The sequence below is a fragment of the Canis lupus genome, chromosome 33, assembly GCF_003254725.2.
Source record: "Canis lupus dingo isolate Sandy chromosome 33, ASM325472v2, whole genome shotgun sequence".
Lineage (NCBI taxonomy): Eukaryota > Metazoa > Chordata > Mammalia > Carnivora > Canidae > Canis > Canis lupus.
In genome coordinates this window covers 4,960,760-4,975,829 of record NC_064275.1, presented here as the reverse complement: position 1 = coordinate 4,975,829, position 15,070 = coordinate 4,960,760, and the positions used below count along the sequence as shown (strand labels likewise).

Here is a 15,070-nt window from a genome sequence, read left to right as displayed (position 1 = left end):
TCAGTCTCCACAGACAAAATCCATTTTCTAAAGTAATCCATGATAAATCTATAAAAACAGAGTAGACGCCTATGCAGTCTACCTGTTTTTGTTTAAAGCACAAACACACTGTAGTTTTTGTTTTTATCATAGTACATGCACAAAGTTAAGTCAACTAGTCTACTAGCAGACCCTTGTCTCATCTTCTTTAATCTTTCAGAGGCAATCACTTCTAACCTCTCTTAGGAGATTTACCTCTGTATCTCTAAATAATACACTTTTATTATTACTTTTTGAATTATTAGTTCCTTCGCTGCTGCCCGGACACCCCCATTATGCTTTCAGCGCTCTCATTCTTCTACCATAGTAATCTTGTCATCGATATGATGACTGCATACATGCTATTCACAGAGATCAGTTGTATCCCTCTCCTCTGCATTTTGTTTTCCCTTTTTTAATAATTGTGCCTCATTCTCCAACCCTGCCTGTCTGCTTATTATTATTATTTTAAGTACTTAACACTAATTCAATCTCACTACTCCCACACTGGGAAAACCTTTATTATGATGAAGCACATTACACAGCCTATGAATTTCACTTTCCTGAAGAACTCTCCCTTAGAGTCTTCCAAAACTCTCTAATCTGACCAGTTGTTCCCCATGCTTGCCCAGCTATCTTCATATGAGATCTTTCATTATCATGCTAGGAACTCATTATCTTTCATTATCGTCCTTAGGATCCTTCCCACATGCTCTTATACTGGTTTTCCTGTTTCATGGTCTATTTTTTTATCTTCTTGGCTTATTACCTTGTCTTTGAAGAGTATACCTCTCAATGGCTACCTCAGTAGAAGGTATAGAAAGTACATTCTTGAGACTGTTACATAGATGAAGATGTCTTTATTCTACAGTCAAAATACACTGATACTGCCTGAGCATATAATTCCATTGTTTTCTCCTTGGACTTTTCCAGGCAATGACCAGTATCTTACAGGTTCCGAATGTTGATGTTTACAAGTCTGATGTTATTTTTGCTTATCTTTTACATGAAACTTATTTTCTTCCCAGAAAGCTTGTAGAATCTTCCATTGTCTTAAATGTTTAAATTAAGTAACGGTGACCCTTGGTGTGGGAATATTTTCATTTGCTGTACTGGGCTTTCAAGAGACCTTTCAACTAAAAACTCATCTTTCAGTTCTGGAAAATACTGTTTACTGATTTATTTGAGGAATTTCTCCCCTCTATTTTCTCTCTTTGCTCATTCTAAAATTCCTATTATTTGGATATTGGACCTCCTACTTTCTTTTCTTTCCAATTTTATCTTTTTGCTCTACTTTCTGAGTGAATGCTTCTATTTTATCTTCTTTTTATTGAATTTTCCATTTCATCTGTTCTATTATTTTCTATGAACTTTTTTTTCCTTTGGTCCTTTACAAGTAGTATGCCTGGTCATATTCATGAAAGTAATCTTATCTCTTTGAGGATACTCTAACGGTTTTTTGAAATGTTCTCCCTAAATGAATTCTACTTCCTCTAACCCGCTCATTTAGTTTGTTGATGTTCCATAATTTATAATGTTTTGATCCTCAAATGCCTTTGCCATCTTTTCATAAGTATGAATGAACACTACAAAGCTGACTGAAATTTCAGTATGTGTGTGAGGCTTGTCAAATGTGGTCTTTATTCTAGTGTAGACAGCTACACCATCTTCTTGGGAATCTTTGATGTTAATACCTTTAGGTCTTTTCTCTCACTGGTCTGGTTCCTCTAAGATTACTTTCTATATCTTTCCTACTGTCAGTGTCTTTTGGGAGAAGTAGAAGGCAGAAGAGGAGTACACTATTTGGTATAAAAACTTTCAGTTACTCCTCATTTTCAGACCAGCACTGCCACACAGCTGTGCTTGGGTGTTCCCTAGTCCAGAGATACTCTGATTTTCTGCAAGAATGAACCTTCAATCTTTTTTTGGGAGGGGTCAAGAAAGTATAACTATGTTCTCTTTTCAGGCCCACTTCATCCTTCTTTCCACTTTTCATCAATATCCGAGCCTTCGAGGGGATCTGCAACATAAAGTGGGATGCTTTCCAGCTTTCCTCAGTGCTAGTTCAGAATTCACCTTTCTCAGATCTCTTAAGTCATTCAACATTCATCAGACATTCAGCTTCTAAATTTGGTTGCCATTTTTGTCACTACTATTTTTTTTTTTCCCTTGTGGGATAAGTCTTTAAATAAAAGTCCTCTTAGTGAAATTCGACAAGGGGATGGAATTAACTGTTCAGTCCTCTATCTTTCATTAGAATTCCCATATACATAGTTTATAGAAGCCTTATATTAAAACTTTGGGAGGATTATTAACTTTTCCCATATAAAGTGATAAAATGAGTACGTTTCATTAATCACGTGGAAAGATTTCTTTTTATAAATATCTGATTTGAAAGTTTCAGACCTGGAAAACAACTTACACCTCTGCAATGGTTTCTTTGGTGACTTTAAAAAATATTTCAAAGTCTACTCAGGAGTTCTTATCTTTGGGTTATAATATATAGGTAATTATTGAGAATCCTTCCAAAAGAGAATGGAATCATGGCAAAAAAATGTAATTTAACATTTTACTCAAAAATTTTCAACCTTAAAATAGTAAGAGTAAATTGGTCCAAAATGAACCAGAAGCTTTGTTGTTTAGCATGGTAGGAAATTTCAGAATTCTGGAAGCAAAATGAAGAGATACATTTAGAATATCTTTCACAGTTAAATTTACATAAAAACCTCTAGGTAATAAGTTAATAGTTATAAGCATGGACTAGTCTCCCTATTTACTGCTACCTAATTTGCAAAATAGGTTTTTTACCTCTTTTTAAATCCAGAGAGATAGTCTGGAGAATTAAAATGTAAACTATTTACTATTACACAGGAAAGATGAAGGATTTCTTATTCAAAATCAAGCTAATAACACTTTTTAATCTGTGTTAAGTTTCCTCCTTTCCTAAATAGAGAGCAGTTATGTAAGATGGTAAATTTGACACTTATTGGGGCTTTTTTTTTTCTTATACTAGGCACTTTAACAGTGTTTATTTAATCTGTACAATTTTTGACATTTAATTGTACAGATGATGAAAATTATTTTCATAAGAAACAGATAATTGTTAATAATTAGTTAATAAGTGTAGAATAAATCTGCTAGACTCAAAATCTCAAATGCTTATTATTATTGTGTTCTCTATTTAAATAGGGAAACCGGTCATAGAAAACTGCTCTAAAGGTTACATAAAATAACATGATAATGCAATGGCACAAAAACATTTCTTTTTTTTTTTTTTAATTTTTTTTTATTTATTTATGATAGGCACACAGTGAGAGAGAGAGAGGCAGAGACACAGGCAGAGGGAGAAGCAGGCTCCATGCACCGGGAGCCCGACGTGGGATTCGATCCCGGGTCTCCAGGATCGCGCCCTGGGCCAAAGGCAGGCGCCAAACTGCTGCGCCACCCAGGGATCCCACAAAAACATTTCTAATAGTGTATCCTCCTTTAAAAAAAGGATGATACAAAGATAATGAATCAGAAAGATCAAAGACACAAAAATTAGGTAAGAAGACCAGACTTGGCAAGTGGCACCGTGATGTTGGATCGTTACTGACACCTAGTGGCCTCATTATTACAGACAAAATATACCCAACAAAGGAAGGGAGAACTACAATTTATCAACCTATTTTCATAGGTACTATGCTTTTATGAGCAATAGTAGGGTTTCTATCCATGCAGTGTCTTCACTGTGAGCAATAAGCACTGGTAAAATAAGAAATCAAGGCTTAACATATGCTTCTGGGGTCTTCTGTAGAACACTGCTCCTTAATCTGTTTTATGTGGAAATAAGTCCCATTAAATCATCAGAAGTGTAAACCACTTCTTTATCACAATCTAAGAACTATGTGTGTTCAGAAAAATTCCAACAGTTCTTCTGAGAACTGTTAGAGGTTCTCAATTATGTTTTACTTAATTGAAAAATATGACTATAATATTTTTTGCAGTTTAATGGTAAATGTCATGATGTCTACACAGAAACAAAAGAAATACTACAACAGTCTGTGCAGTTTATTAAAATACCATATTTTACTAATAACACATTAAAATATTTATCAGGTGGAGATTTAATATTCTGAACCAACGAAGTATCAAGTCTCTTTATGTATGGGCAAGCAGGCTATTTTTAGATTGAACAGGATATGCATAAAACAAAATTACACATAACTGACATTAAAGGGTTAGTAGAGAAAAAAATAAATCCGTAGCTGTAAGATTACAGCTAGAATTAATAATATTTTGTTAATTACCCTAGTTCAGGGCAGACAGATTCCTGATAGGAATAATCCCCAGCTCTGCTCACAAATGGACATTTTTCAGCCTGACTCTCAGGGTCCTGTAATAAAAAGGACCTACAGAACTTGGTTTCATTCACGTCTATTGCTGTGTAGGTCACTGCTTCAGGCCATTCCTATGGTCAGTAAACAATGGAATCTTAGAGGAAAGGATATTCCTTAATTTATTCCTTGATATAATAAACCTGTACCAACTAATGATAACTATTTTGATGAGTAACAAAACTGCAATATACAAAACATCAATACCAGTATTTATAATACTAAATGAGTATTAAAAGTTGTGTAAACATGTATAAATGGAGCCATAGAGTTTAACATGATTCTTAAAAGACATATGCCAAGCAAACTTATTTTTAATGATTGACAGGAAGCCCTGAAATTATCCCAAACTTCAAATGTGCTTCTATTTACTAGATCTGACAGAAATTTGTTGTCATAAAATTATTTTCTAGAGTTGTCATGTGTATTGATTATAAAGATGCAAATATTTTATTTAAATAAACCCGTCAGAAAAATGTAATAGAAGTAAAGGTAGCAAGGTATTAGATACTTACTGGATTGTTTTTTCTGACAGCAGAAATAAATGGAAACAAGAGGGAGAGAGGCAATGATATAATAAAAATGAAATGCAAAAAGGGAAAGAAAAATGTGAATAGAATGGAAATAAAGACTGCAGATGCATAGTATTTTGTGATGTACCTTGAAGCCAGTCTACACCTTCTTGCAATCCTTCTCCTTTTATGGCATCACTAGCACTGAAATAAAATCCATAAGAAACATATCCATTTCATTACTTCATAGAACCATACGAATAAATAATTACAATTTTGCTAGATGGCAAATTAATAGTCTAGTAACATATATCTGAGTAAAACTGGTTAAGCCCTGAAACTGAATATACATAGGAAAAAAGTCTGAGTGCTCAGAAAGGAGACATGAGAAATTTATTCATGATTTATAACAGACATTTGGAAAAGTATTCTCACTAAAAAGTTATTCTACTTTGCCCAGCCCCAGTGACTCAATAACATTTATTTATTAGAAATGGTTGTCTTAGGTTGTAATTTAGCCACATGATGAAGTGACTTTATTTGAAATGGAATTTGATATCCATAAGGTATAAACCTGTAATTATAACTTTGGTAAACTGGTACAATAAAAAAAAAAATCTCAGATTTCAATCCTACTCATATCCACGGGCTTCAGGAAACTAGAGGTTATTTAACTGTCTTCAGTTTTAGCATCTATAAGATAATGCTAAAGAAACTAAAATAATAAAATGCAGATGATTTTGATAGTATCAGATAATCTTTATCAGATATAGACTGATAGTAACTAGTATAAATAAACAGATTTTCTGAATGATTAGAGTTCCTTTTAAGTGTGCTGTGCATGATTTAAAAATGTACCTAATTATCTAAAATAATTTGATTCTAATCAAAACAGAAATTACTTCCAAAGAATTACTTATTAGATTACAAATATGACTTTATCATAAAATTATTTTAAAATAGAAACCAACAGCATATGATACATAATTATCCAAAGCATATTACAGATTATCCCTATCAGTAGCAAAACATCAGTAACTGAAATGCTTAAATCAAGAAAGATCAATGTCTTGATTTTTATTATACACTTATAGTCCCAAACAAGTAATCCAATTACTGGGGGCATCCCCTTTACTGGGGGCATCAGTACCATACTAAAAACCTTCCATTTTTTCCTAATAGGTCCTGAATGTTTATGTTCTATCTTTCCTTTTGAATATATCATCAGACCTGTAACTAGAATAAAAGCCAAAGTCTTTTTACCATGTCCTACCAGAACCAATGTGATATGGTCCCTGGCTATTTCTCAATGGCCTCATCTCCTACAATTTCCCTCTAGATCCCCCTATTCAAGCCAGCTTGGACTTCTTGCTTTTCCGGGAGCAAACCAGGCACATTCTCATCTAAGAGCTTTTTAACTTGGCAGGCCTCTCTGTCTGGAAACCTATTCTCCAAAATTTTGCGTGAATTTCTCTCTAACAATAATTAGATTTCACAGAGAGAACACCTATCATTATTCTTTCTCTTCTTGTCCTACTTTACTTTTCTTCATCCTGCCAGCTGGTATTTTAACATCTATCTACCTATTTTGTTATCTGTTGCCCTCACAAGAGGGTAAATAAGTAAATACATATACATATTGTATATGGGACTCCGTCAAAGAACTTTTTTAAAAGAACATTATTAAAATCAGACCCTAAAAATCAGCGTTGGCTGTATGTTTTACAGTACAATGAGTAAAAATAAACCACAAACATTTTCCAGGCTGCATTTCTCTATAATCTTTTCTCTATTTGCTGCTAAATTTACTTATACTTAAGGCAAGAGAGATAGCATATTTTATCTCTGTAACATGCTGCATTTATTTATTTATTTATTTATTTATTTATTTATTTATTTATTTATTTATTATTTTTAAAGATTTTATTTATTTATTCATGAGAGACACAGAGAGAGAGAGAGGCAGAGGGAGAAGCAGGCTCCATGCAGACAGCCCAACGTGGGACTCGATCCTGGGTCCCCAAGATCACTCCCTGGACTGAAGGTGGCGCTAAACTGCTGAGCCACCTGGGCTGCCCAGAAAAGTGTGTTTAAAATTTTTTTTCAAAGATTTTATTATTTGACACACAAAGAGAGAAAGAGCACAAGCAGGGGGAGCCAGCAGAGGGAGAGGGAGAAGCAAAGTCCCCTCTCTGAGCAGGGAGCCTGATGTGGATCCCAGGACTCTGGGATCATGACCCAAGCTGAAGGCAGATGCTTAACTGACTGAGCCACCCAGGTGCCCCACGTATTTTCAATGTTATACATGCTTTAATGAACTTATTAGCAAAAAATAAAAAAAACAAGTTTAACAACACTATTAGTTCTTAGTGAGATATTCTTTGAATTGAATCAAAATTATAGACAACTTTCAAAGAAATACTTGGCATTCTTCTATAAGTTACTCAGAAAATACAGAACCTGGCAATATAATACTCTACGTCCTTATAGCATCAGAACATTACCTTTTCTCTCACCTAGAGAGGTATTTAGATATCACACTTGAATAAAGAAATCTGTTAAAATTCAGTTGCTGATTATTTTAAGTAGAAAGAGATTTTTTCCACTTGCAAAATTAATTTATATTTCAAAATTAAGAGTAGGACTGCATCTTTTATTAATTAGGCCCATATTTCCTTTTTTTAGGCCCATATTTCTTAATGTTGTACTTTCTATCAAAATTCACAATGCTTAATACAGTGCAAAAATTAAAATTATTCTGGTTTAGATATTACTAGTTTAGGTATAATTTAGAGAAATACAAAGGTTCTATCTTAAGATACTTCTCTACCTAAAATCCCTCCTTTCTTTACTGACCAAATATCATAGAACCTCAAATTCTAAGTCGAGAGACAGTAAAATTGACTCTTCTTCTGATTGCAAAGTAAGGAAAGTTTTGCTCAAGATATGCAGTGTTTCAATCCTGGGTAGAAGTGGTGGTGGCCCTGAGCACGGAAGCCTTTCAGGGGCTTTTTCAAGCTTTCTTCTAGGAGATTTCTTTTTCAGCACCAAAATCAGCTCTACAAGTTCTTTACTGAGCTGTAGTATCTCCTTGTTTTATATTGTTTCTCTTTCTACACATGGTACATTTCTATGCTTCTGTGTTACGACTTTCCCTTTGAAAAATGGGAAAATTGGCAAGAGGACATCTTGCAGCAAAGGGAAGTAAGTAGGTGGATAGAAGGAAGCTCAAATTAATATAAGGCAGGCACTAAAATACTATCTAATATATAATTTCTGGTTATCCTTATTGCAATGTTTTGCAGAAAGGCACACCACAGTTAAATATATCCATAAGAAGTTGCTTTCCAAATAAACAATGTATAATTTCAGATAGTAATTGCTGAAGAGTCTGATTTTATTAGTGTATCTAAATAAAATTAATATTTATATTTCTATATACTCAAATAAACCAATATTTGTTGTGCACATACTAAGTACCTGGTACTATTGTTATTTTAGGGGTTACAGAGTAAACAAAACTGATAAAATTCTAGCTCTCATGTTGCTTATGCACTAGTATAGGAAGATACACTATAAAATAAGCAAAACCCAAAGAAGACATGGCAATAGAAATATACAGCAAAATATGAAGGAAAAAAAAAAACGATACATAGCAGATAAGATATAACATTATTTTGGAGGGTTATCATCAGAGGTCTCTCTCCTGAAGGAAGTATAATAGCAAGGCAGGAAAATTATTCTGGAGACTGATTCAGACAAAGGGAGTTCTGACATGGGATTGTGGTTGGCTGATTCAATGTGCAGAAGGAAATCAGTGTGACTGAAACTGAATAAGTGGGTTAAAATTTCCTTTGAAAGAGTTGTTTATATTTTACATTCTCAGAAAGATTTGAAAAGGTATTTTGTTGTTGTTGTTTTAAGATTTATTTATTTAAGTAATCGCTGCATCCAATGTGGGGCTGAAACCGAGGACTCCAAGATCAAGAGCTACATGCTCTGACTGAGCCACGGCAGGTACCCCAAGATTGGAAAAAGTTTTAGCAATAATGTATTCATGGGGATCCCTGGGTGGCGCAGCGGTTTGGCACCTGCCTTTGGCCCAGGGCGCGATCCTGGAGATCCGGGATCGAATCCCACGTCAGGCTCCCGGTGCATGGAGCCTGCTTCTCCCTCTGCCTGTGTCTCTGCCTCTCTCTCTCTCTCTCTGTGACTATCATAAATAAATAAAAACGTAAAAAAATAAAAAAAAATGTATTCATGAATACCTGCACTGCTACAATTGTATACAATTAAATCCTTAACTTACATCCTATCAAGTTAGGTGACTTACACAGTGAGCTTAGCAAAGAACACAAGCTCAGAGATTTTTTTCAGAATGACATAATGAGAAGTAAATATAAAACTTTACCAAATATGCCATGGTTTATCTTTGATGTTCTCTAAACACAGCAGCTGAGACACTTTTACAGATGTCACTGCATCTCTAAGATCCATTTTGTTTGCAAAGAATAAGATTGGTATTCGGCGGTGCTTAATATCTAAAAGAGAAAATAAGACTATCATCACATTTCCAGGTTTTTGGTCATTTCCTCAAATTCTTACAAATTGTATTTCACTAAAACTGTTTTCCCACCACCTCTTTCTTGTGTCACATATATGCAAACATTTAAAGACACACATTGTCAAGCATGTGTTTGAAAGATATGAGAATTTAAAAAATATTTCTTAAGACTATTTACCCTCTAGTTGGAGTTTATTTATTTATTTTTTTTAATTTTTATTTGTTTATGATAGTCACACACAGAAAGAGAGAGGCAGAGACATAGGCAGAGGGAGAAGCAGGCTCCATGTACCAGGAGCCCGACGTGGGACTCGATCCTGGGTCTCCAGGATCGCGCCCTGGGCCAAAGGCAGGCGCTAAACCGCTGCGCCACCCAGGGTTCCCTAGTTGGAGTTTAAAACAGTGAGGTGGGAGATGGGACTCAGACGTAGTTACTTAGTACAAAGGGCTCAACTATTTCATTTTGTTTTTACTGTCAATAGAAACAAGGCAAACTTCAAATGGAAGTAGAAGGGAGACAAAATAGATCTTAATTTCAGATTTTAGTGACAGTTTAGAACTAACAGGCTAGATATTTTAACAAGATATTTTTACCTTGTTACAATTTTGGAAACATTTTTCATTGTTTTGAATACATAATAGTTCAAAATTCAGAAGACACAAAATGGTATATAGTAAAAGAATCTCCCTCCTTTTTGTCCCAGTCCAACCACTTGTCCTCTCTACAAGAGTTTTAATTCGCATCACCTATTTCTTGACATCTTTTTAGAAATATGTGCAAACACTTATTATACATTATTTTTTATACAAATAGTAGCAGGCTATTCAGTGTCATATCTTTTGCTTTTCACTTTATTTTGTATCTTGGAGACTGTCCCATACCAGTACATAAAGAGCAGTTTCTTCACTATTTGAAAAGTTGTAGAATATTCTGCCTTTTAGTACAGGTACCATAATTTGTTTAATCAGTACCCAGGGAGATATATTTGTATGGTTGCCAATATTTAAAACTATAAACAAGGCTGAAATGAATAAAAGTGTACAAAGCAAATTTTGTACATGCTCAGTATGTTTGTAGGATAAATTCGAGGAGTTGATGGTTAAAGCATAAAAATTATGTTAATCTACACCAATAACAATATGTAAGAACAAATGTTTCCAGTGCCCTTGCCCAAAGACTGTTATCAAACTTGCTGATCTTTCCTGTGATAGGTAAAAATTACTATCAGAATGTGTTTACTCTGTTTTGAGAAAGATCAAGAATTTATCTACATATTCAAAAGATGCTTCTATTTCTTTTTTTATGAACTATCTTATCCTATTCTTTTCCCATTTTTCTTTTTTTTTAAGATTTTATTTTTTTTTTTTTGAGAGAGAGAATGCACAAATGGGGCGATGGGCAACAGGAGAGGCCCCTAGGATCATGACCTGAGCAGAAGGCAGATAGATGCTTAACTGACTGAACCACCCAGGCTTTCCACCCATTATTCAATTAAGTTTTTTATTTTCTTATTGATTTGTAGGAACACCACAGCAGTAAAGAAGAAAGTCCTACAGCAATGATATAAACTGCAAATATTTCCCCCCTTGCTTGTCATTTGCCTTTGACTGCTCATGGTTTGTTTTGTAATTAAAAACTTTTCACACAGTCAAATTTATCTTTTCTTTTAGGATTCTGGGTTCTGTGTTATAGTTGGAAAGACCTTCTTTTGCCCCAGCATTATTTTAAACTTCGCCCATAGTTTCTTCTACTGCTGTAATGTGTGATTTTTACATTTAAATATTTAGTCCAGCTAGAATTTACCCTGGAACAGAGAATGTCAGAATGGATAAAAAAGCTAGACACAACCATATGAGGTTTACAAGAAACATACTTTGAACATAAGGACACAAACAAGCTGAGAGGAAAAGGGTGGAATGTATTACACATACATTTAAATGTAAGAAAGTTAGAGCATGGCTACACTATTATCAGATAAAGTAGCATTCAAGAGGAAGGGAAAAAGACAGGCATTTCTTGTTGTTGTTCTCTGTACAGTTTATTATATGTCAGTGCTTTTTAAAAAAAAGTTTTTATTTAAGTTCCAGTTAATACACATTGCAATATTAGTTTCAGGTGTACAATATAGTGATTCAACACTTCCGTACAATACCCAATGCTCATCACAAGTTCCTTCCTTAATCCTCATCACCTACTTAACCTTTCCCCCTCACCCAGATCCCCTCTGGAAACCATTAGTTCTTTCTTTATAAGTTAAGAGTCAGTCTCTTGGTTTGCCTCTCTGAAAAATATAGACATTCAAAAATTATGAAAGTGTCACTCACTCAAGAAGACAAAACAACTTAAACTGTATATGCATCTAATAAGCTTCCAAATAGATACAGCAAATTTTGACAGTATTAAAGGGAAATATAAAGAAATCCACAAATAGGTAGATCTTCAAGGTTCCTTGCTCAGAAATTGATACAACAGAAAACAATCAGTAAGAATGTTGAAGAGGTGAATACTATCAACTGACATTTATAGATCCTTCATCCAACAGCAGCAAAATACATATTTTACTTAACTGCAGATGGACCATTCACCAAGCCAGACCATATGTGATGGCCCAATATTTCTTAGGGTGAAATCAAACAGAATATGTTATTCCATCAAATGGAATTAAGTTATAAAGCAATAAAAAAGAAACCTAGAAAATTCTCATATATTTGGGAAATTAAATCACACTACTAAATAACCTAAGGATCAAAAAAGAATTCACAAGTTAGAAAATACCTCAAACTAAATAATGAAGGAAACAATCATATCAAAATTTGTGACATGTAACTAAATCCTTAGAGAATATGTACTTCTTTAAATGCTCATATTTAAAATCAACGATTTCCACTTCCGTCTAAAAATTTTCTATACTTACAATGAAACACAATGTAAGTATAGAAAATTCATAATAAAACAATGAAAATCAACAATTTTAAAAAGACAAACCAACAGAAAAAATGAACAAAGCCAGGGTTCTTAAAAAGTTAATAAAACCAATAAACAACTTAGAAGATTGAGCAAGAAAAAATGGAAAATGGAGGAAACATAAATGATCAACATTAGAAATGAAAGAAGATACACAGATCTTATAGACCTTAAAGGATAGTGAGAGGATACTGTAAATAAACTTGACAACATAAATTTAAAAATTACCAAAAGTAACGCAAGGAGAAATACAATACTTATCATTGAAGGAAATTTAACTCATGATTCTCAGTCCCTCTAACTCCCACACACATACAAAATCCCAACCCAATGGCTTCATTCATATATTCTATCTAACATTTAAGGACAAAATAATATCAATTCTCTCCAATCCAAAAAATTAAATAAAAAGAGAAAGAGTAAATATTTTCCAACTCATTTTATGAAGCCTCTACAACCTTGATGACTAAAGCATTTTAAAAAAAGTTACAAACCGAAAACCTTGAGACCAAAAACAAAAAAATTTTAATGAAAAACGTTAGCATATCCAATTCAATGATATATAAAAAGGTTAATAATCAGTGGTCGAATGAGGTTTAACCCAGAAATGTAGGTTTGGTTTAATATATGTGACTACAGTACAATATTATCATTGTAATAGATGTAGAAAAAGCATTTGGTAGATTATAACCCAAGGTTATAATGGAACCGTTTGGAAAATTAGGAATAACAGAAAATTTCCTTGACCCAATAAAGATATAAGCAAACCCTTGTGAGCAGCATACTTAGTGGTAAAATATTAAATGAAAAGAATGGGAATAAGATACAGACACATATATAAGTGTCTATCAGTGGATGAATGATAATGATAGAAACCGTAAACTAATCATGAAGCCAAGAAACACTGAAGAAAAATTGAGAGTTAGGCATCTCATGAATGTATAAAATACATATAGATATGAGACGATTTCATCATTTACTATGATAAAAAATACACGAATTATAAAAAGTTAAAATTTATCAATACTTATGCACATATAGACCAAATATGGCAGCATTCACAGTTGAGATAAATATAAACAAATGTAAATATGCAGTATTAAATCATAACTGCATAAAATTAACTGTAGTAATACTGTACCACTATAATAATTTCATAGTCATCTCCTATAGCTATTGCAGTGAGCTCAAGTGTTAGAAGTATCTGCTTAAAATGCTATGTGATACTAATCATCGCTAGGTGGGCAGTTCTCCCCAATAAATCATGCATCACAGTAAAAGTTCTCTCTCAAAGTTCTCACATATTTTTTCATCTTATTTTGTGTAACAATGCAAATCCTGAATTACACCATGGGACCCATACAAAGTGCCATCAGTTATGCTGGAAGTGTTCCTAAGAACTGGAGAAAAGTCATGACATTATAAAACAAAGTTAAAATTGCTTGATATGTACCATAGATTGAGGTTTGCAGCTGTGGATGCCCACTATTTCAAGATAAATGAACCCAATGTAAGGACCATTATGAAAAAATAAAAGGAAATTCACGAAGCTATTATTGCAGTTACATCAGCAGGTGTGAAAATCTTGCACTTCTCAGGAAATACCTTTTTATCTTGTACTGAAAATAACTTTTATGTGGGTGCAGGATTGCTTTAAGAAAGGTATACCTATAGATTCTAACATGATTCAGGAGAAAGTGAAATTATTATATGAACATAAGGAATAAGAACATGGAGAATTTAATGCTTATAAAAGATGCTTGGTAATTTTAGAAAAAGGTCTGGCTTAAAAATTGTCAAGACAGCAGGAGAAACACTTCTGCCAACCAAAAGACAGCAGTTTCCAGATGCCATTAAGAAAATTCCTGGGGAAAAAGGATATCCACCCGAGCAGGTTTTTAATGCAGTAAAAACTGCCCTATTCTGGGGGGAAAAATGCCACAAAGGACACTTAATAGTAAGGAAGAGAAGCAAGCACCAGGATTTAGGGCAGGAAGAAAGTAGAAACAAGACAAAATCATTTCTATTCAATATTGTACTGAAGGTCCTAGCCAGTGCAATTAGACAACAAAAAGAATAAAAGGAATTAAGACTAAAAAGGAAATAGAATTTTTGTTGTTGACTTTATACATGGAAAATTCTAAGAAATCTACAGAAAAACTAATGGAATAAATGCATTTAACAACCTCCAAGAATACAGAGTCAATATTTTCACATCCCAGCAATGAACCACTAGAATATAAAATAAAATATACTATTTATAGTAGCTTCAAAAATAAAAAAACTTATAGATAAGTTGAATGAATGATGTATAAAACCTCTACAGAAAACCGTAAAAGACAGTGAAATTGAGAAAAGCATAAACATATGAATTGACATACCATGCTCATGAGTTGAAACATTCAGTGTTAAATCCATTGTTAAGATGTCAACCATCCCCAAATACGATCAAAATAAAATCTCAGGTTTTAAAAAAAACTTAATAAGCCAATTTTGAAAGTTATTTAAAATACGGAACACCTAGAACTACCAAAATCGTCTTGAAAAAGCAGACCAAGGTTGGACAATTTATCCTATATGACCTCAAGATTTATTATAAATCCATTGTAATCAAGACAAATGTTAAAGGACATAA

General features: G+C 33.5%; 1 protein-coding gene across 17 annotated transcripts in view; it reads right to left on the bottom strand.

Annotated features, from left to right (window-relative positions):
- ARL6 (ADP ribosylation factor like GTPase 6) overlaps window positions 1-15,070 on the bottom strand; it is a 62,106-nt gene that overhangs the window by 24,105 nt on the left and 22,931 nt on the right. For 13 of the 17 annotated variants that reach the window (XR_007407965.1, XR_004811713.2, XR_007407968.1 and 10 more), the window contains 2 exons: window positions 9,318-9,447; window positions 5,055-5,110 (listed from right to left, as the gene is read on the bottom strand). Coding sequence is in view for 5 of the 17 variants with exons in the window: in XM_035710075.2 (XP_035565968.1) it covers window positions 5,055-5,110; window positions 9,318-9,447 (186 nt within the window). In the remaining 12 variants the exon portion in view is untranslated. Of the gene's footprint in view, window positions 1-4,152; window positions 4,469-5,054; window positions 5,111-9,317; window positions 9,448-15,070 lie in introns of those variants that run through there. The other 4 variants (XR_007407970.1, XM_035710077.2, XM_049105415.1 and 1 more) reach the window with 2 other exon arrangements.